Source organism: Thalassophryne amazonica, chromosome 1, assembly GCF_902500255.1.
Source record: "Thalassophryne amazonica chromosome 1, fThaAma1.1, whole genome shotgun sequence".
Taxonomy (NCBI): domain Eukaryota; kingdom Metazoa; phylum Chordata; class Actinopteri; order Batrachoidiformes; family Batrachoididae; genus Thalassophryne; species Thalassophryne amazonica.
This window is the reverse complement of record NC_047103.1, coordinates 158,534,293-158,556,693: the sequence shown is the minus strand read 5'-3', so window position 1 is coordinate 158,556,693 and position 22,401 is coordinate 158,534,293. Positions and strand designations below refer to the sequence as shown.

Sequence of the window (22,401 nt, the reverse complement as noted above, 5' to 3'; positions counted from 1 at the left end):
AATATTCAAATGTGTCAAACAGGTTTTGAGGTTTTAAAATGCTCCATCTTCCTCACAGGTACGCATGTCTGGGTCATGATTCGACAGCGAAGAGGGCATAGATTATGATTATGCACATGACATTTTCTAATCAGCACATTTGAGCCTCATGCTGCCGCTCATCACTGGCCATTCAAGCCGTGTGCAGATTTATGCGACAATCCCTGTGCCAATCAAACATGGCTTGACTTGCCGAGAAATGGAGAGAATGGAGGTGAGGGAGCGAGACATCACGGCACGTCAAAGGCTAATCAGCACGTCGGCGCTTTGCAATCACTTTCCTTTCACTAAACGTTTCCTCCAACAGTTTAGCGCGCTTTGAGCAACGCCTTACTGCTGACTGTCAGGGGATCTGACATCTGACACGCAATAAATGACTTCTGGCAAATCACCCAACATTACGTACAGAGTACTCCTGGAAATGGTGCAAATTAAACCTACAGCAGCTTTATTTAATTCCAGTTTGATTTCACAAACCTGATGCTTTGAACTCATAAAAGCTATACCACCATTCAGCACAGAATGAGAAGCAGTGGGATTTTTTTATTTAAATCTAACACTTTAAAAACTGAGCAGCTCACAGGTGGGCAGAGGAATCTGGAAGACACACTCCCAACATTTTATAACTCCATTTCTCACCAAAATGACAATATATTGGATAGCATTCAAAGGCTTTCTTCTGCAGAACAAAATGAGCCAAAGAACAACCTTTTTTGATGCCATGATCCCAAGGATCAATTAACAAAACACTGCATGCTAAAACACAGCTTCCTCAACTCCCAATGACATCACTACTGGGAGAGCTTAAATTTTGAAGTCTATCATTGGAACAGACAATTTAATGGACGGGCTGGCGGGCCGATGTGCAATAAAGCACATTCCTCCATACATAAAATATGTATCACGAGTTGCACAAACAGCTGTGTAGAAAGAAGTAAAAGCAAAGCTGAATGGCAGCGGAAACTGTCTTGAGTTTTTGTGGTGTGTGGACAAGAAAATGTGAATTTGCACTTTCCATTGAACCTATGAATATGTATATAAAATTAATGCCAACAAGGTTCTCTCAATTAGTGCAAAGCAAACGACTTATGCCTTTATGCTGCGTTTACACATAACGACGGCAAGTCAGGAATGCCACGAAGTATACATTCTTGGCCGCTGATCACAAATGTGATGATTTGAGGCAGAGGCATCCTCAGGAACTGCTGCAACCTGTTACCATGAATTATGATTAATGGCACGTGTTGCTGGAGAATTATCAGGACACGCACGGTCAAGAATAACGTTTCACGTTGTTGCACGCTATCGCGCGTAACTCTGCATCGTTCAGTTCTGTCACATTGTGAATGAGGCAAATCGTCTCCACAAACACCCCCGCATTCATCCAACCATCAGTTGCTGAACAATTCAGATTGCTCCAGTTTACTCCTCAAAATCCACAGCAGAAGAACTTTGTGACTGTATGCTTCATTGGGCTCTGTGCCATGGAGTGGCGCAGAGAGGAGGAGGGGACTGAGAGCCAGATTTGTGGCTCCACGTGGCTCTCATCCTGCTTGTTTTCCCAAACATCAGGCACATGCAGCAGGTGGAACACCTGCAGGAGTGTGCTGAGGAGCACTGGAAAAAGACTTTTAGCCGACTTGGTGTCACTATCCTTCTTCAGCATACTGCAGCAATGAAACTGAATGTGGTGCAGCAGGGTTTAACTGGGTGCACGTCAGAGAAGAACGCTGTCAGGCTCTATTAAGGATCACCACTCATCAAGACAGATCAACAAACTCAGTCGCGACCTCCACGACATGAGGCAAAATGAGGGTGGTGCGTGACATTCATGGAATATTTTTTGATGGCCAAAAACATGCTGCACGAACATCACGCACCAACATGCACTATTAAGAAACCTATTCAGTTGTGTTAAGTCACGTTAAGAATGTCAGGAATGTGCCAAGAATGATGTAAATATGACATTCGTAATGCGTCTTACTTATGTGTAAACGCATTAAGAATAATACACCCCTAACTTCTGAGCACTGCATCCAGGTGACAATGACACAAAACACCCTGAGCTCATAAAGTGTAAAAATGTTGAAACAAGATTCCACTGGTAACAATGGTACAAAGAGGAACTTTTTAAGTTAGAAGCATCTGCAGATAAACTGTGGTGCAGCAAGCAGGAACATGGCCACTTGTCTTGGGACTGGAAGCTCCACCCCAGTGGCCTACGCACCGCTAAAAAATAGCTTCAGTCAACCACTGAAAGCAGACAGTTCCTCTTAGTTCTCATGGTGTGATGGAAAACTCCTGTACTTTCTTGAACAATGCATGACATTAAGCATATCAGTAGTTCCTTACATAGTGTCCAATTAAACAAGATTAGTGTTTAAAAAGTCTGAAATAGGCCCTGAGGCCCACTGGTGCTGGAGATCCTCCCATGGATTAGCACGACACAATTTTGTAGCAGGACACTATGCAAAGCAGATTCTATGAGTCTCCTTATATGGGACACAAGTCCATCACAGGTTACGTTTGCAGCCAAGGCTGGTCAGCTGGGTGGACTGGGACAATGGAGAAGAAGTGTCTTGTTCAAGGACACAGACAAGTATTATAACCGGGAGTCAAACTCAGGTCTATATATTATGGGTGCCCAGCTCCTCTCCCAATGAGCTCCCTGCTCAGACCACATGGCCACAGATTCATTTTAAATATATTAAAATCCAATTCCAACATTGTGACATGTAAGCAGGACAAACGGATGATGGGAGATGTCCTCTTCATCAAGCAGTTGACATTTCAGAGGGAGATCAGCTGGGATACGCAACCTTACCATTGACATTCCAGCACCCACAGATAGCACGGGCGGAGTGCGAACGCCTTGTGAGTGTGGTAATTAAAAATAGCTAATTAAAGTGAGATGAAGAAAATCGTTCCATCCCCCCAATTCAATCTCCCATGATATTAGATTTCTCATTTGGCCGCGTGGGATGAAAGGCTGAGTTTTATGTGCCTTTCCACTATAAAACACAGGCTGTGAGGAGAAGGGTGTGTGCACATGCAAGGAACGAGGAGTGACAGTCCACTTATGAGGATGCGTTATGCTCCCTGACTTTAATTCCCTTTCCGGTAGAAATCAGCGTGACACCATTTAAATTTCAGCTACACATGGTGAAAGGCGAGAACGATGGAAGATGGGCCTTATATCAAGCATCATCTACAGTAAGTCTGATTTCAGTGGCCTCCATCTGCACACTTCGTGTCTCATCCTGGTCACCAGACGGGAGAAACTCCCACTGAGCAGAGACCCAGCGGTGGTTTATGTACCAGAGAAACCTTGAATGTTAATGATACGTTACAGCGGGACAGGCTGCCTGACAGCTTCTGTGTGCCACAGAGACATACGGCAGTAATGGCTGAGGCTAATGCACGAAACCCAAAGGACACAAAATGGGAGAGAATGACAGTTCTGGTGGAGGTAAATGGGTGAGTGGGTAGAGGCAGAGTATTACACGTGTTAATAACAGCTCTCGATAAGAGCAGCAGAGGCGACGAGAAGAATGGACGCGTGAGAGGGAGGCTGAGAGGAGGAAGAGATTAGGAGAAAGAAGAGGAGAAGAAGATGAACTGAAGGGCAAGTGGAGTCAAGCAGGGCAGAGAGGAGAGGTGGCGCGAGGTGATAGGAGGTGAGAAGATGGACGAAAAGTGAAGTGAAAGGGATAGCACAGAGAGAGAGGACAGGATATGAAAGAAAAAGAATGTTGAGAGGAGTGGAAGGGGTGTGTCTGCAGAGAGATGACTGATTATGTCCAGCTGTGATGTGGTGTCAGCTGCTGGTGTGCTGGAAAGGACTATTTAATTAGCCATGCTGCGTTCAGGCTCCCGTTTTTTCAGACAGCCTGAGACAAACAGAGCTGAGCTGCCTAACGAGAAGACGATTCACCCTGTGAGTGCCGGTCAAACCGGGTGAGCCAGTGAGAGTGGGAGACCCCATTCACACCTGGCATTAAAATGTGATTTGTATTAGGGCTGGCTCGGTGATTCATTTAATTGTGACTTCAAGTACAATTTTGGCTTCCAACGATTATGAAAGCAATGAAGACAAAACGACTGTTTTGCAGAGATGCTCTCTGTTTGTCTTGTGTGTCAATTGCATGCGGCAACCTTCTGTGTGTGTGTGTGTGTGTGTGTGTATAGACGGTCACTGATGGCGACAGCCTCGGCTAGGCTTGCGGGTTCATTTTTAAGCTGATGGATGCAAGACCGATGCACAGGTTTAAAAAATTTTGCATGCACAGCCTGACTTATGCATTACACTCACTGAATGCTGTTATACTTATACTGCACATAACACTGATTACTGACTCCAACTCAAAGCTGTTCAAAGACACTCTGTCTCTAAATTCCTCACTTAGATAAAAAATTATGCTTGATTATCAAATGCATTTGTAGTACTATTAATTTATGCGTTGCTTCATTGGCTGGTTTGCATTAGTCTACACTGTTCATGAGCACTTGTGATCCCTCTGTGATGGCAAAGACATGGTGGGACAGTTGCAATACAAATGCAGCATAGGGAGGCATCTAGTTCTATCCATCTCTAAAGGTGGGATGACAGAGCCAAAGCTCGTGCAATTTTTCAACCTTAGCTGCGTATGGACCAACTTATTCTACTGCCCCGCTGACATTTACAACAGAGATCTGGGCTGTTTATGCACTGGTCTGGGCAATTAAAAAAAAAAAAAGAAAAAAAAAGAAAAAGAAAATCAGGATTGTATTCTAATTTTGGCTAAAAGTGTAGCTGCATCAAAATATCGCAACCAAACGTGTGCTGCTCTGGCTCATTCCTTCATGCTGTGCACAGGACACATCTGAGAAGCTGAATTAAGACAAAATTAGATTTGTTTCTTGAAAACAACCTTGAATAATTAATAAATTGTCAAAGTAGCTGCTGATTGTTTTTGTCATTTGATTAACTACCTGAATAATCTTAAACGATAATATCAAGGGGTGTTCCGACAGCATGGTTTACAATGTTGCCAAGCATGGCTGGGATCCTCATCACCCCTTGGTCACATTAGGTACAGAAGACAGAGGCAAAAGTGACCAGCTTAATTTTCAATCAGAGTGGGCATTTTACAGCGACAAGAGACAAGTGGTCTCTTTGCCAACAGCCAGATGGGGCCAATGGGGAGGTGATGGTCTAGTGCAGGTGCCCACACTTTTTTGCCCCAACTCCTGGTTTGTTGTCTGAGCAGGATAAATGGATAACGTGTATTTACACAGAAAGCACAACCTGACTGACAGGTAAGAAGGTTTTATCAGTGACTTTTATGTCAGGCCATCCTCAGAAAGAGACTTTAGGTGCATTTGGGAGGAAAAAAAAAATAGGCATCAGTACTTGTTGTTAACGCGTCTCGGGTCTTCAGCTGTTTTGAGTTTAACCACAGTGAGGCCACTGGCGAGTTTTAAAAAAGATACATTTAAAAAAGTCTCTGTAAAGCTCACTACACCATGCTTTGAGACTCAGACAGACAACGATGACAACTATTTTTTCAACACTGAGCTGCTGTATGAGCAGCTTGCAGCATCAATCACTAAAAGTGTGTGAAGTAGGTGGTCCGGCTGAACCCCCAACCGCCCCCTGGCTGCAGACCAGTTTTCATGCCATGCGATCGACCCGCACTATCTTTGTGATTGACCAGTCAACTGTGATCGACATACTGGGCATCCCTGGTCTAGTGGTTAAGTGAAGGGCTTCAGACCAGACAACCCTCGGTTCAAAACCCAGCCAGACCAGAAAATTCCTAAGGGCCACTACGCAATGCGCTTAAGCCCTTGGTTGCTCACGATGTGTCGTGGGCTCCTTGCATGGCAGCACCCTGACATCGAGGTGCGAGTGTGTCAGTGTGAATGGGTGAATGTGAGGCATGATTGTAAAGTGCTTTGAGCTTCTGATGCAGATGAAAAAGTGCTATATAAATGCACTCACCATTTATCAAAATGGAGCGTGTTCACAATGCTGGGCATCAAAACCAATACCTTCAATTCAAGTTTCAGAAACAGACAAAACTCATTTTTCAAAGAAGCTATTGGCCTTATTGTTTTGCCACTGCTCCTAGGAATCTGTCAAGACAAATTCCGGTGGCTGGTGTGTTTAATAGTCCCACAGTGAGTATTAATTGACCTAAAAATACGATGGTTTTTCCAAAATAATGTAACATCTTTGATATAATGTAAATTCAGCTGGAGAGAAATAAGATGTACACCTATTAATCATTAGGAAACATCATATTTACAGCATACTTATTGTTTCTAGTTTCCACTGATATATGACGTGGTACTTTCGGGGCAATTACAGCTGGTCCGTCCTGTTTTTCTTCAATGAAGCATAATGCAAAAATACCAAAATTTACCGTACACACAGGTCACCTTGCATTTAGTGGATAAAAAAAAAATACATGTTAAAACTTGTGGAAGCACCCAAAACACCTATTGGTTGACTGAAAGAGTTGACAAAAATAACAACTTTTCATTAGATTTTTGGAATTTGATACTGTACTCCTTTTATTTTGGGCATATTTTTTTCATCCCACAGTGTCCGTCCATAACGCTACACGTTGCTCCTCACTGTGGGAAGATAAAAAAAATGTTGACCTAAGTGTGATGAAGACCTGCCCACAAACATGCTCTATAATGACATCCATGAAAACTCCAGCTTTTGTGACTTCTTGATTATTCTTCTCTACAAGAGTCAAGACAGAAGTCAGACCACCAGAACAAGAATTTTAGCTGAGGAAGCTTCTGCGATTTGAAGCGAAATGTCCTCGCGTCAAGCAACCCAGTCCAGTCGAAGATTCAAGCTTCTCTACTATGACATCCATGAAAAAAAATTCAAGTGGCCAAATCCTCACAACCAATGGACCATTTCCACCCCACAAAATGTCCATCTGTCACACATGTGATGGACAAACATGTTGTGGGACAATTTTTTCCTTTGGTACTGTACATTATTTGTATGGAAAAGGTATCATTTCTATGCATAATTTTTGCATAGTCACAGTGTTTACAACAGATATTTGTGCAAAACCAATACCTTCAATTCAAGTTTCAGAAACAGACAAAACTCATTTTTCAAAGAAGCTATTGGCCTTATTGTTTTGCCACTGCTCCTAGGAATCTGTCAAGACAAATTCCGGTGGCTGGTGTGTTTAACAGTCCCACAGTGAGTATTAATTGACCCAAAAATACGATGGTTTTTCCAAAATAATGTAACATCTTTGATATAATGTAAATTCAACTGGAGAGAAATAAGATGTACACCTATTAATCATTAGGAAACATCATATTTACAGCATCCTTATTGTTTCTAGTTTCCACTGATATATGACGTGGTACTTTCGGGGCCATTACAGCTGGTCCGTCCTGTTTTTCTTCAATGAAGCATAATGCAAAAATACCAAAACTTACCGTACACACAGGTCACCTTGCATTTAGTGGATAAAAAAAAAAATACGTTAAAACTTGTGGAAGCACCCAAAACACCTATTAGTTGATTGAAAGAGTTGACAAAAATAACTTTTCATTAGATTTTTGGAATTTGATACTGTACTCCTTTCATTTTGGGCATATTTTTTCATCCCACAGTGTCTGTCCATAACGCTATACGTTGCTCCTCACTGTGGGAAGATAAAAAAAATGTTGACCTAAGTGTGATGAAGACCTGCCCACAAGCATGCTCTATAATGACATCCATGAAAACTCCAGCTTTTGTGACTTCTTGATTATTCTTCTCTACAAGAGTCAAGACAGAAGTCAGACCACCAGAACAAGAATTTTAGCTGAGGAAGCTTCTGCGATTTGAAGCAAAATGTCCTCGCGTCAAGCAACCCAGTCCAGTCGAAGATTCAAGCTTCTCTACTATGACATCCATGAAAAAAATTCAAGTGGCCAAATCCCCACAACCAATGGACCATTTCCATCCCACAAAATGTCCGTCTGTCACACATGTGATGGACAAACATGTTGTGGGACAATTTTTTCCTTTGGTACTGTACATTATTTGTATGGAAAAGGTATCATTTCTATGTATAATTTTTGCATAGTCACAGTGTTTACAACAGATATTTGTGCATTTTTCACAAATTGCATTTACTTTTGTGTGACGACAGATCTCTTAAGGCTCACTGATTTTCCTCTTTTTATGATATTGGAAATAATTTTTCTTCATTCATTGCCAATTTACATAGATGGTGACATTTTTTACTCAAATCAGAATTTGTGAAGATTTATTATTCACACATATTTAACTTTGGGATATTGAAGGTTTCAGAGATGAAAATCATCATTTTGGTCCCACTGTCCATCTGTCACATGTACAGTCGGGAGCTCAGTCTAATATTATTAGTCATTATAGGTAACCTGTCTTTGATTACATGTTTATGCTTCATTAAATTTAGGGCCCCTCAGATTAATTACTTATATGTATCACTTTAGAATGAAGCAGCAATGCAAGTGCAGAAGCACCAAGTGCAGTTAAATGAGTACATGCTCATTGCAGTCAGTGTCACAGGGTGCAAGCTGTAAACATGTTGACTTTGATCAGTGGTTTCAGAATCCTCATTTGGGCTGGAAATCTTGAACTGTACAGATATAGCCCTATAAAGCTTTCTGAAGATGAGTCACCATGAGTTTCCTGATTTTCTGTCAATTCACATTCTTTCAAAAGCTGTTTGTCAAATTCGACTTTTGATAAGTAAAGAAAATGCATCTGTCAATTATTCTAGGGTGTGATGAGTTTGGCTTTAGGATGATTCCTTTCTTATGCACATCCTGCTATGATTTCCCTTTAAATTCACATCCCACTCTGACAAGTCAAAATGGCTACTACATGCATGGCGGCCATATTGATTTTATTTTCTGCCTTATAAATCTTAAAAATACCCGGTCCTTTTTTTTTTTCCATTTTTTCAGATTAGGGTGATAAGGATGTTTCATATAGATTTGTGGCATGTTCCAATAATCAAGATGCCCCCATGGCAGCCATCTTGATTTTGGTTTCCACTTAATAACTCGTTAATATCTTGTCAATTTGTTTTCATTTCAAGGTATGTTTGGGTGCTTAAAGGGGAACTTTACTCATCAATGCTAACCCCTAAAATAAGAGATTATATATTGAAATAGTGGCATCTTAAATAAAAACAAGATCTGCAATAGATTAGCTTAATTTTTAGGATTTTTTAAAAACTGACCAGCCTTCCATGTGCTACATCTATGAAGTCACAAGTGCTGATTTTGCGCAGCCTGGTGTGCATACATGTATAGATACTGCAGTAAAACACCTGAAAATCTTACACTTAAATTATAATGTGACATCAGAAAGTAGCAAATTAGATTTCTTGTTCTTATTTATGAATATTAGTCAAGTCATTAGCATATTTTTGAGATTTGGGAAGGAGTTTTACTGATATCTCTATACATGTGTTTACATTCAACAGTGTGTTAAGAGCACTTGTGATGTCATAGCACAGGCAACTGGAGGAAACTTCATTTGAAAAATTCTCAAAAAATAAATTCCAATAATTATCAAGGTTGATATGATCTTTATCTTTTAGAATTAATATGAGTGGAGTGTCCCTTTAATACAGCGTTTTCAATTACATGTTAATCCTTAAAGCCATGGTCCATTCCGTGTAAAATCAGGCTTTTGTTTACTTTTAGTAAACTACTCCTATGAAACCTTGCCCTTTAATTTATGTTGTATCTGCAACTTGGCTAAACAGGAAAAACACCTCCGTGTTGATAATCATTTGTAAAATCCAGGCGGCTTTTGGTGGCTTTCAGTTGAGTGAGTATCTGAGAAATTGTTTAACAGCAGGGCATGTTCCAACTTGTCCTTAAGGCTTTCAACTGAGGTGTTTTTCCTGTGGCGGGCACGCTGCGCCGGCTGCGAGCAAACGCGCCAATCCGTCCGCACGTCTTTCATTAAAAAAAATCTCCTTTAACAGTGGAATGTCCGGATAAACTGCTGATCCCGACCTCTTCTGAAAGTTCTCTGTTCTCTCACGACGTCCTGGGTCAGAGGCTTAAATTTGGAGGTTTTCAGCTTGAAACAGGATGACGACGTCGCCTCGGAGCGCTGTGCGACGTCCCGCTCCGTGGGAAGTCCTTACAGCGATAGAAACAATCCAAAATCTCTCATGAGCCGTTAAACTTTTCACCGAAAACTAGCTTAATTTGTCGAATGGTGTCCACTCAGATGTGCCTCACAGTTTTGGAAAAAATTTTGATGAAGCACAACGCCAGTCTCTCAGCAACTTCTCAGACAAAGGAATTCCGACAAGGGGGCTGGACCACTCCTCCCACAAGGCGTGCTCACAGGCGAATGACGTCACCGACAAGTGTGAAAAAACTCTTGCATGCCCACGAGGGTTCAAGCTTAGCTGATGTAATCACATGTGATTCAAATCCATATGGTTTTTTAAAAAAATAATAAGGTCAGATACTTTTCTAATAGACCTTATATATATATATATATATATATATATATATATATATATATATATATAAATAAAAATATAAACACACACATACATACATACCAGTCTGGTAAAGCCTTTACTCCATAATATCGGAATTGGCCCCCCAAAAAATTAATATCAATCAAGCTCTACTATAAAGAGGTAAAATAATAAATGTTGCGTATGACTGAACTTACAAAAGTGCACAGGGCAGCATGCTTCTTTCAAACTGTCAGAATGAGTTATGATGTGTGTAATGATGAAAATGTGATGAGAAAAATGCAGATTAACAAGGATCTGAAGTGGGGGACTTATCAAACACAATATAAAACAGAGAGTTGCAATGTGTGCACCATTAACACCACAGATGACAGGTCAGCGGCTTCAGACACGTGAGAGCTGCACATTTCACACATGCACAAACACCACAGGGCCACAGACAGCGCCATCTTCAAACAGTATAACTGACTGAAACGCGACCTGCATTGATCTGCTTTAGCCGACGATCTTTAGTGCACCAATCGTGTGGTCACGTGAAAGCAAACACCCAGCGGACTTCCCTGCATTCATCAGATTGATATAAATATTCATGAGGAAGCTGGTGGCCAATATTCCAGGATGGGGGGTTAATGAACGTATTGCATGCAGCAAGTTGGTGTGTATGTGCACGCGAGCTTGTCGCAGTCATGGAGGGCAGAACTGTAATCAAATCAAAGCCTCCCCCTCACCTCAGCCCTCATCAACCACCAGTGGTGCTCCTTCCATAAACGCCAATGCTAACACGTTACAGTACATGCTAGCCTGTGGCGGGCATGGCGTGGGCGTGTGTGCTTTGAATAACAGTAGAGGCTGGCCCAGATAAAGAGGTCTAGACTCGCAGCTAAGCTAATCACTAGGCATACAAATAGCTAACCATTATCTCTCATTAGCATCCGCGGCTAACACAGGGCCCATGCTGTGCAGTGGAGGGCCCTCACAATGGGACCACTCCGGTATAATTGATGGGGAAAACAGTGCCCACCACAATAACAGAACAAAAAAGAAAAGCACTAAAGATAGAATCTGTCCACTGCGGTGCAGTAATAAAAACGTTGAGAAACAAAAGGATGCCTGCGTAATTAAGGATGCCAGGCAACGCTCATTAATCTACGTGGGCTTGTGCTGTTGGCGCACGGAGATAAGCCGCCTGATTGGCACTTTATGGAGATCACGTGCACCTGTCCCATTCCGTCTGCTATCTTTCCATCGGTGGCAAAAACAAAAGCACAAAATGAGAAGTGAGACTAGAGCGAGACAAACAAAAGGCAAGTAAGAGAGTTTGTGACAGGTGAACGCAGCACCTGCAATCACAAAGACAACCGACATCTTAGCGCTCCGGTGCCAAGGGGGGATTTGATCCGTGAAGCTCATCACTCAGCCTCTGAACATGTTGCCAGAATGCAGGTTTAAGCTATAAAATGAGTCATTAAAATCTATGACTCATCCCCTCATGCAAAAATAAGACACAGAACTCATAATAATTCCATCAATCCGGAAATTGAAACTTCTATTCTCTGGAAATGCATAAACAGGTCCCCCCCCCCTCCCCCCCCCCCCCCCCCCCCCCCCCCCCCCCACCCCCGCAGTGAATATTTCCACTGAGTTTACACATCTATTATTTATTTCTGTCCCCTTTTCCACAAACGGTTCTCTGCTATCTCACATGCACATGCCGCCGTGCACGCACACACACTCCATTGTTTGTGCAGCTTAAAACATGAATTGTTGCTGCGTTTTCCATTCCCTATTTCATTTGGCCTTCCTACTGACTAAGTGTTGGTAATTCATCACTCGTCTCGGCGCTTATGAATATGGATTTCGGACAGTTTATTAGCACATCTTAGGAATGCATTATGTGAAATTAGCAAGAAAAATGAATTTGGGTCACTACAGGTGTGAAAAGCAGTGAGCTCGTACGAAATTCAAATCAGCGCCGCTTCTGATGACTTCTCTCTGCACGAGCCTAATTTTTTTTTTTTTTTTTTTTTAAAGCAAAACGTGAATCTGAAATGGTCTCCTTTCATCTAAATGGATATGATAAATAAATCACACATGGGTTACTTCTCATTTGGAGGAACCAGAGTGAAGGAGCTTCAGAAGAGGAAGAAGTAAAAGTAAGTACCAGTGATTCTACAAACCGCAGCGGTTGATAGTCTATGACTTGCAGCTTACTTCCCGAGCCAAAGCTGGTCGCTATTTACAGCTGGGTGGACTGGAACAATGCAGATAAAGGCCCTGTCCACACAGAGACAGGTTCAGGTGTATCCACACAAGTTTTCTATCATATTGGCTTTTCGTTGGCCGAAAACACTGCTTTTTGAAAATGGGTCCCAGAGTGAATAAATCTGAAAATGCCGGATTTGCGTCTTCATGTGGACAGCCTATATGCAACTTTTCTAAAATGATGTCATAGACCCACCTCTCTAATCTCAGCCGCTCATAATGAATGACATGCCGTTGTTGTTAACAGCACTAAAGACACCAAGAATGACTATGGTCAATGATCATCATGAATAAAGGGACCACTGTGACACAAATAATAATTACAGAAAAGACTTTCAACTTTTAAAATAACTGAATAGAGCCTTTTCATTGCACATCTATACATACAATGAAATTTGTCCTCTGCATTTAACCCATACTAATTGCAGTTAGACGCAATCCAACCACTAGGAGCAGTGAGCAGCCACAGTCCAGTGTTCTGTCGAGATGAGGTGCATCGTCAAGATGAGGTTCCTCGCGTAACTGAAAAAATTACTCGATGAAGTTCGCTTATTTTGATGGGCAAGTAAATGTATAAACTGTTCATCCGAACGTATTAATGTCTAAAATCTACTCACTATAAAACAATAAGTATTTTTATCCTGGAGTTATCTTATTTCGACAGGCAAAATATACGAGGGCTGTCCGTAAAGTATAGGTCCTTTTTATTTTTTTCAAAAACTATATGGATTTCATTCATATGTTTTTACGTCAGACATGCTTGAACCCTCGTGCGCATGCGTGAGTTTTTCCACGCCTGTCGGTGACGTCATTCGCCTGTGAGCACTCCTTGTGGGAGGAGTCGTCCAGCCCCTCGTCGGAATTCCTTTGTCTGAGAAGTTGCTGAGAGACTGGCGCTTTGTTTGATCAAAATTTTTTCTAAACCTGTGAGACACATCGAAGTGGACATGGTTCGAAAAATTAAGCTGGTTTTCAGTGAAAATTTTAACAGCTGATGAGAGATTTTGAGGTGATTCTGTCGCTTTAAGGACTTTTCACGGTGCGAGACGTCGCGCAGTGCTCTCAGGCGGCGTCATCAGCCTGTTTCAAGCTTAAAACCTCCACATTTCAGGCTCTATTGATCCAGGACGTCGTGAGAGAACAGAGACGTTTCAGAAGAAGTCGGTTTCAGCATTTTATCCGGATATTCCACTGTTAAAGGAGATTTTTTTAATGAAAGACGTGCGGACGGGTCCGCGCGTCAGGACGCAGCCGACGCAGCGGCACAAGAAAAACACCTCCGTGTTGATAACCATTTGTTAAAATCCAGTTGGCTTTTGATGGCTTTCAGTGGAGTGAGTATATGAGAAATTGTTTATCAGCTGGAGATGTTCCAACTTGTCCTTAAGGCTTCCAGCAGAGGTGTTTTTCCTGTGACGGAGCGTCGCGGCGGCTGCGAGCCTACGCTGCAATCCGCCCGCACGTCTTTCATTAAAAAATATCTCCTTTAACAGTGGAATATCCGGATAAAATGCTGAAACCAACTTCTTCTGAAACTTCTCTGTTCTCTCACGACGTCCTGGATCAACAGAGCCTGAAATGTGGAGGTTTTAAGCTTGAAACAGGCTGATGACACTGCCTGAGAGCACTGCGCGACGTCTCGCACCGTGAAAAGTCCTTAAAGCGACAGAATCACCTCAAAATCTCTCATCAGCTGTTAAAATTTTCACTGAAAACCAGCTTAATTTTTCGAACCATGTCCACTTCGATGTGTCTCACAGGTTTAGAAAAAATTTTGATCAAACAAAGCGCCAGTCTCTCAGCAACTTCTCAGACAAAGGAATTCCGACGAGGGGCTGGACGACTCCTCCCACAAGGAGTGCTCACAGGCGAATGACGTCACCGACAGGCGTGGAAAAACTCACGCATGCGCACGAGGGTTCAAGCATGTCTGACGTAAAAACATATGAATGAAATCCATATAGTTTTTGAAAAAAATAAAAAGGACCTATACTTTACGGACAGCCCTCGTACATATACATACATTTACGCTCCTAACGTAAAATACAGAAAATGTTTTACTTACTAGGCTATAAATACACTGAATACAATAAATAAAAAAAATAAAAACTTTGAAGGGAAAAAAAAACAAAAAAAACAAAATGCGCATGCGCAGTTGCACGTCGAGCAAGTTACATCATCTCCACATGTCCAGTTGCATGAGGCACCTCATCTTGACGGGTGAAGTCTTCAAGTCCGGGGTAGAGCAATGTGCGCCTGTGCATGCATGTGCAGTAGCGCGACACACCTCATCTCGATGTTCACCTCATCTCGACGGGACACCGGCACCCGGGGACCAACTCCAGATGTAGAGACGCTGTCTTGGTCAGGAGCAGACCCTAAATAAGCATGTTTTTTTTTATTGTGGGAGAAAACCAGAATGCCCAGAGGAAAGCCACGCAGACACGGGAAGAACATGCAAATGCCACATTGAAAGGGCGGGAATCCATCCTTCTCGCTGTGAGCCCCCAGTGATAACCATTAAGCCATTGTGCTGCCCAGTTATTTAGGTTATTTTCTTCTTTTTGTTAGTGTCAGGACAAAGCACTGGTGTTCTCCGGCTCAAGATGAGAAATGCAGCCAGAGCGAACAAACAAACTTCTTTAAAAACACTCCCTTTATTCTCAAGTAATTTCCACGATAAGGAATTAACGCATTTCCAGACATCGTGTTCCAAAACAAAGGTGTCTTATGTGGACAACGGTTTTTGTCACGCTGTGATGGTGAATCCAGCTGAAAGCACGCAACAAGTCCGATTTAAAGACTTTACATTTACTCTGTTGATTAGCTCCTCATACCGGTTATGCACATGCTCTTCGTCGCTTGCCCAGTTTTTGTAGAAGCGTTACAGCCCCACATACAGGCCTGACATATGTATTAACGTTTTCAGGTGGTCTGAACATTTTCGTGTGGATGCAGATATTTTCTGAAATGGTGCCGTGTTTATGGAACACTTTTTGAAAATGAAAACAACAAAGATACTATATATAGGGAAAGTTCCGTTTCCATGTGGACAAAGCCAAAGTGTCTTGGCCAAGGAATACAAACCAGGTTTACACATTGGTAACCCAACTCATTATCTACTCATCACCAGTGGTTAGTATGAATTAGAATTGGAACAATTAGTCATAATAGTCAACTATGACTACCTAGTACCAAACTAGGTGACTAATTTTCTACGAGTCAACTAGTTGGGTAGGTCGCATTGTCCTGCACAGCTATAAAAAACAGACACAGGATAGTCTCACAGAGATCACTTCACCGAAAACAGAGACCAGGCAAAAACCAACACAGACTAACATCCACCACAGCCAGCATTCTGTACACAGAAGGGCTTTGAACAAATACCTTTGATCAAACTGTGTTAAAGCCATGTTTTCATTTCTCTCTCGCTCCATTTTTTTTAAACATTACAGTCAATTTGGAGTTTCACTGCTTAGCAGGGCCGGGCACTGGCCCCAGCTGAGGTCTGATTCACCACTGAAGTCCACCTGTCCTGTCAAAACACCAATAAATTGTTTTATATTGTAAATTCACTGCATCATTCCCATTCCAGAGTAAAAGGTGCAGTAAATAACAATTACATTTAAGAAAAGATGAAGAAATTTGTAAGGCATTTCATCTGCAGTCTAAAAACTACAAAATTGTTCTTTTTTGAGATGAGCAAATAAGTAAAAATGTACATTTTGTGAATGTTGCTTGACATAATTTCTCACTACATTGTACATCTGTGCTTTGAGTTCTGTAGATAATGTTTACATGTTTGTGTAAGTATTTTATTTTTAATTTAAATATTTTTGTTTTCTATGCCCCAAGTTTAAATAAATATGAAAAACGTGAAAAGCATTTATTTTCTAAGCATTTTAAAAATACACATATATTCAGTGATATATGTTTCTGCAACTATGAAACTGTAGACATGTTATTGAACAGAAAATTGTGCATGAATGTTGGACATATACTAGTCCCCTAAACAGGACCCCTCAACAACCCCCCAATTAACAAAAATCCTGGATCAGCCACTGCTGCTTAGATCTGACCTCACCGAGTTATTGACTTATTATGTATTAAGACCTTATTGCGTTAGTCAGTGACTAATGGTACCTGACGAGTTAACCTGTGATTTTCATTAATTACCCCAAACCTAGAAAGAATACAGTAAATGTGTGAAGCAAATTAAAGCAATCAAAGTTTATTTCCATAAAGAAACTTGAATGTTGCACAACTTGTACTTTGTTTTGGTTTGTTTCAGGATGACAAGCCAACAAGGGTTTGGATTCACTAATACCTTGTTTATTGGACAGAATTTTGGCATCTTGTCTTCTTGCCAGGCTGGTGATGTGGAGGGCAGACAAAAAAAACCTGCTGCTAGACTTTAACAATGGATAAGAATGATAGATTACCTGCTGTACCAGGTAAGAACGGTCAGGATATATCTCACTGTCAATGACCCAAACAGTTTCCTTACGCCGAGTTGTCCAACACAACAAACTGCTGTCCGCCAGATGCACAACTGACTTTTTTTTTTTTTTTTTTTTTTATTAATGGTAGATGTAACACAGGAAGGAGAAAATAATGGCATCCAAACTCTACACATCACCACATCCTTACCCTGTCTCTGTCTTCCACCAGATCAGCCAGCAGGTCATCCATGTCCAGGATCCCTCCTTCGCCGTACTCCAAATGGTGGGTCTTCACTGCAGACTCACCATGCTGGAAGCATCAGACAGCAGAAACAAATATGGTCATTATCATAAGACCTGTAGTCAATTTAAAGTCTGTCTTAACAGTTTCATTCAGGTGTCGTCAGCACTGTCAGCTGATTTTAACTGCTTTTAAGGAAATTAATGTGACAAAATTTACCTGCATGTATGAGTATACTTCACACTGTACATTCACTTCCTGCTACTACTACTACTGAAAAAATTTGCAAGTACGCCACCTTTTCAGTCCTGCCAGTGTTTGTTATATCGTTCATGCGTAAAGCATTCACAGCGCTTCACTTTTTCCACAGTTTATATTACAGCCTTATTCCAAAATGGATGAAATTCATTTTTCTACTCACAGCACCCCATAATGACAACATGTATTTTTTTTTTTTTTTGCAAATTTATTAAAAATAAAAAAACTAAAAAAGTCACCGGTACAACAGTATTCACACCCTTTGCTCAATACTTTGTTGATGCACCTTTGACAGCAATTACAAGTCTTGAATATAATGCCACAAGCTTGGCACACCAATCTTTGGGCAGCTTTGCTAATTCCTTTTTGCTAGGGCTGGGTATCAATCTAAAATTTTCGATACCGGTACCAATTTCGATACCGGTTCCTGAACGATACCGTTTTCAATACCAATTTTATTAGATCAATTCTAACAAAAAGAAAATTACATTACACATAGTACAAATCTTGAGTTTTATTTTTCAACTTTGGTCATTTTCCACTCCAAGCAGTTTTCTTACAGAAAAAAAAACAACAAATAATTTCCAGTGCAAAAGAACACTTGAAAACACTCTGTAGTTTTTGCCAAAAGCATTTCCTTTCACACATTTTGGCATGAATGTCATTCCGTACCTCTAAGCTGAGCTCAGCCGGCTACCGCACGTCAACGCGGGACGTCTCATTTTGGGAGCGAAAAAAAAAACATTTTGATCAATTGCAGTTTATTGTTTGTATTACAATGTTTGGAAAGAGGTGTCATTTGATTTAATGGTGATTCGCTTTGAAGTTATTAATTCCAGCTGGACTCTATCTTTCTAACTTGACTCGGCAGAGAGCAGCGCAGCATTTGGAGCTGTGAGAATGGAACGGAGGACGATTCTCGTTTCTTTCTTGCAACAACACAGGAACCCCAGTTAGTGACTTTAATCTGCACAAAAGTGACTCATGATTGACATATTTTAATGGCTTTGAGAGGGGTTAAGAAGCGGATTTGCCACTTCTGAAAAGCAGCGAAGCCAAGAACCAATGAAGCAGCGGGTCAAAGCAGTGCTTCATTACTTCAAGCTTCAAAGCGATGCACGTATTAAGTTGCAGTAACCTTAAGAAGCCATCGTTGGTACTCTCAGATGAAGCGGAGTCCGGTGATGGAGATTAGCAATCAGGCTGCTCGCGCTCTGTAATGTCCACAGGCGGACCTGAATGCTGAGAGGAGGATGGCTGCAGACCGCTCTTCTTGCACGTGATTAACCTCTGGGTACTGAAACTTGGCACCGAAAGATGAGGCATGTTTTGATATTCAGTACTACCGAAGCATTTCGGTCGGTGCCACAAAAGAAAAGTTCGGTACCCAGCCTTACTCTATGCAGCATCTCTCAGGCTCCATAAGGTTGGATGGGGAGCAACAATGCACAGCCATTTTCAGATCTCTCCAGAGATGTTCAATCGGATTCAGGTCTGGGCTCTGGTTGGGCCACTCAATGACATTCACAGAGTTGTCCTGAAGCCACTCCTTTGATATACTGGCTGTGTGCATAGGGTCATCGCCCCAGTCTGAGGTCAAGAGCACTCTGGAGCAGGTTTTCATCTAGGATGTCTCTGTACATTGCTGCATTCATCTCCTAGTTCTTGCCACTGAAAAGCATCCCCACAGCATGATGCTGCCACCACCATACTTCACTGTAGGGAAGCTGCCTGGTTTCCTCCAAACATGACACTTTGCATTCACTCCAAAGAGTTCAATCTTTGTTTCATCAGACCAGAACATTTTGTTTCTCATGGTCTGAAAGTCCTTTAGGTGCTGGAATGCTGGAGCTCTGACAGAGTGACCATCGGGTTCTTGGTCACCTCCCTGACTAAGGCCCTTCTTCCCCGATCTCTCAGTTTATATGGGCGGCAACCTCTAGGAAGAGTCTTGGTGGATCCGAACTTCTTCCATTAACAAATGATGGAGGCCACTGTACTCATTGGGACCTTCAAAGCAGCTGAAAGGTTTTTGTACTTTTCCCAGATTTGTGCTTCGAGACAATCCTGTGTCGGAGGTCTACAGACAATTCCTTTGACTTCATGCTTGGTTTGTGCTCCGACATGCACTGACAACTGTGGGACCTTATATTCCAAATCATGTCCAATCAACTGAATTTACCACAGGTGGACTCCAATTAAGCTGTAGAAACATCTCAAGGATGATCAGTGGAAAAAGGATGCATCTGAGCTCAATTTTGAGCTTCATGGCAAAGGCTGTGAATATTTATGAACATGTGATTTCTTAATTGTTTTGTTTTTTAAATAAATTTGCAAATATCTATCAAAAATGATATTGGCATTATGGGGTATTGTGTGTAGAATTTTGAGGAAAAAATGAATTTCATTCATTTTGGAATGAGACTAACAAGAAAATGTGGAAATGTGAAGCGCTGTGAATACTTTCTGGACGCACTGTAGCTTCCACATACAGTACAACAGCAGCTAAATTTATTCAGGTACACTGGCTCAAAAATGTTTTTAAGTAAACCATCACTTGCTGATATGAAACTCCACATCAGGTCTCGGTGAGTAAGTGACGCATTTCAGAGGATCTGGTGCACTCTGTAAACGTGCTGTAGAGACACTCTGAGAGAAAGCAACAGCTCACCAAACCTCTGGTGAAAATGTACACTGGTACATGTACAAAAGGTCTGCCTTTTGTCAGGTTGTAAAGTCAAGCTTTGTCTGGCCTTCCACAATGACTTTCTGCTACTTAGAATGATCAAGAATGAGGACCTAACATTGTGGAAGGTCTGCGATTTATCTAGCCAGCAGACAGGCGACAAATCAGCTATCCAGCTGACAAAAAAGGCAGAAGGAGCTTTTTTAGGGTTAACCTGTGCAATCCTGACAGACATTTAAACAAACTAAACAAATAAATTTACATTATTGTGATGCAACAATGTACAAGGATTGAAGGTCCAAGTCTTTAGGGTTCTGGTGCTTCCAACCTTACTGTAAGATAGTGAGACCTGGATTTTAACAAGTGGCCTAAGATGATGACTGGATGTCTTTGATACCAGGCCTCTCTGGGGAATCTTTGGGTACTGTTGCAATAACTTTGTGTCAAATGAGCAGTTGCATAGAGAGTCTCAAGAGGTCTCTCTATGCATTGTGAGGGATTATCAGCCAATGTCAGTTATGACTTTGACACTGTGAGCATTAAGGACCCCAGAAACTGGAAAAGACCAAGTCCTAAGGGAGCTAGGACCATACATTGCAAACTCCCCCCAAATGTAAACCAAGCCACCTCTTTTTAGGTTCCTTAAATGATCCCAAACACAATCAGGATGTTCAGATAGTCAAGATGGTGTCCATAATGGCTGCAAAAAGTTGTCCCCCGATCGAAACATTAACTTGACATATAAAGGACTTAATTTTGAAAAATAAATAAATATATATATATATATTTTTTTTTTTTTTCCTTTCATAATTACAAAGTTTTAGGTTCCAATAAACACATCTATGCCTAAATATTTTCAATTCAAAATGGCATCCAAAATGGCTACTAAAGGATTGATTTCCATTAATGCACCGCAGCAACAAAAACACAGAATGAATATAAAATGAATAGAATGCATGAACAACAAAATATATTTTGGCAGCCACTCTGAAGAGCACCTGGTCCAAGGCCTGTTTTAATTTTTAGGAAGATCCTGATTGAGTTTTGGGGTCATCAAAAGAGGCTCAGATGAGGAGTATCACTTGTTTTGTGAGGGACCAGCAGCTATGACATTTTGGCCATGTGGCACGTTTCTCTGTGTGTGATCCAGCACATAGGTGCCTCAATGTTTGAAGAAGGTCAAGGACATGTCCACTCTTCATCTGGCTGCAGCAGATAGATGGTAACTTTTGAGAGGTGGGGATGGATTGGTTGTCTGTCTGGCTGGGTGGTTCTGTGGTGTGTTGAATGTGTCACACGCTCCCAGACTTGACTTTTTAAGGAACCTAATAAAGTTGGTTTGGCTCTTGGGAAGGCGAATTGCAAAGATGGTGCCCTTGCTCATGTACTAAAGGTGATGCCCACATATAACCTGGCTGCAGCAAAAGTTGGCTATTTTTGACAGGTGGGGATGGATCAGTAGATTGTCTTGATGGCTGACAATCAGATCCAATGACGTTCTGTACTAGTATGACGTAACAGCCAAATGCAACACCCGCCCACGTTTCCAGACCCGACCTGGTGCTGTAGCTTGCATGCACAAGGCGGGACTGGAGTAGTTGAGACAACAGTAACTTATAAACTAGAAAAAAGACCCATTAAACATGATGCTTTTCACTTTCATTTCATGAAGACAGACTACCCCAAAGTCAGCTCAAACAGGAACTGCGATTTCTTTGCAGTGGTTCTTACCATGCAAGAACCTGGCTGCTTGGTAATATAGACCGAAATCAGACTAAACAACCCAGAGAACAGAAACTGCACTCAGCCTCATTGAGTGAGCAAGAGAACAACATCATTCTACAAATACTGCATTCAGAGAGCTATGCACAGATTACAGGGAAAAATAAAAGTCAGCACAGAAGTGCAATAACAACAGCATTTTTCCCCATTTTGCCCCTTTGTCCTTGTAAGCCCGTGCAC

At 41.6% G+C, this 22,401-nt stretch overlaps 1 protein-coding gene across 4 annotated transcripts in view; it reads right to left on the bottom strand.

The window, feature by feature from the left end:
• LOC117516430 (partitioning defective 3 homolog B-like) overlaps positions 1 to 22,401 on the bottom strand; it is a 417,292-nt gene that overhangs the window by 377,628 nt on the left and 17,263 nt on the right. For all 4 annotated transcript variants that reach the window (XM_034177373.1, XM_034177374.1, XM_034177375.1 and 1 more), the window contains exon 2: positions 17,463 to 17,564. In XM_034177373.1, coding sequence (XP_034033264.1) covers positions 17,463 to 17,564 — 102 coding nt within the window. The remainder of the gene's footprint in view (positions 1 to 17,462; positions 17,565 to 22,401) is intronic.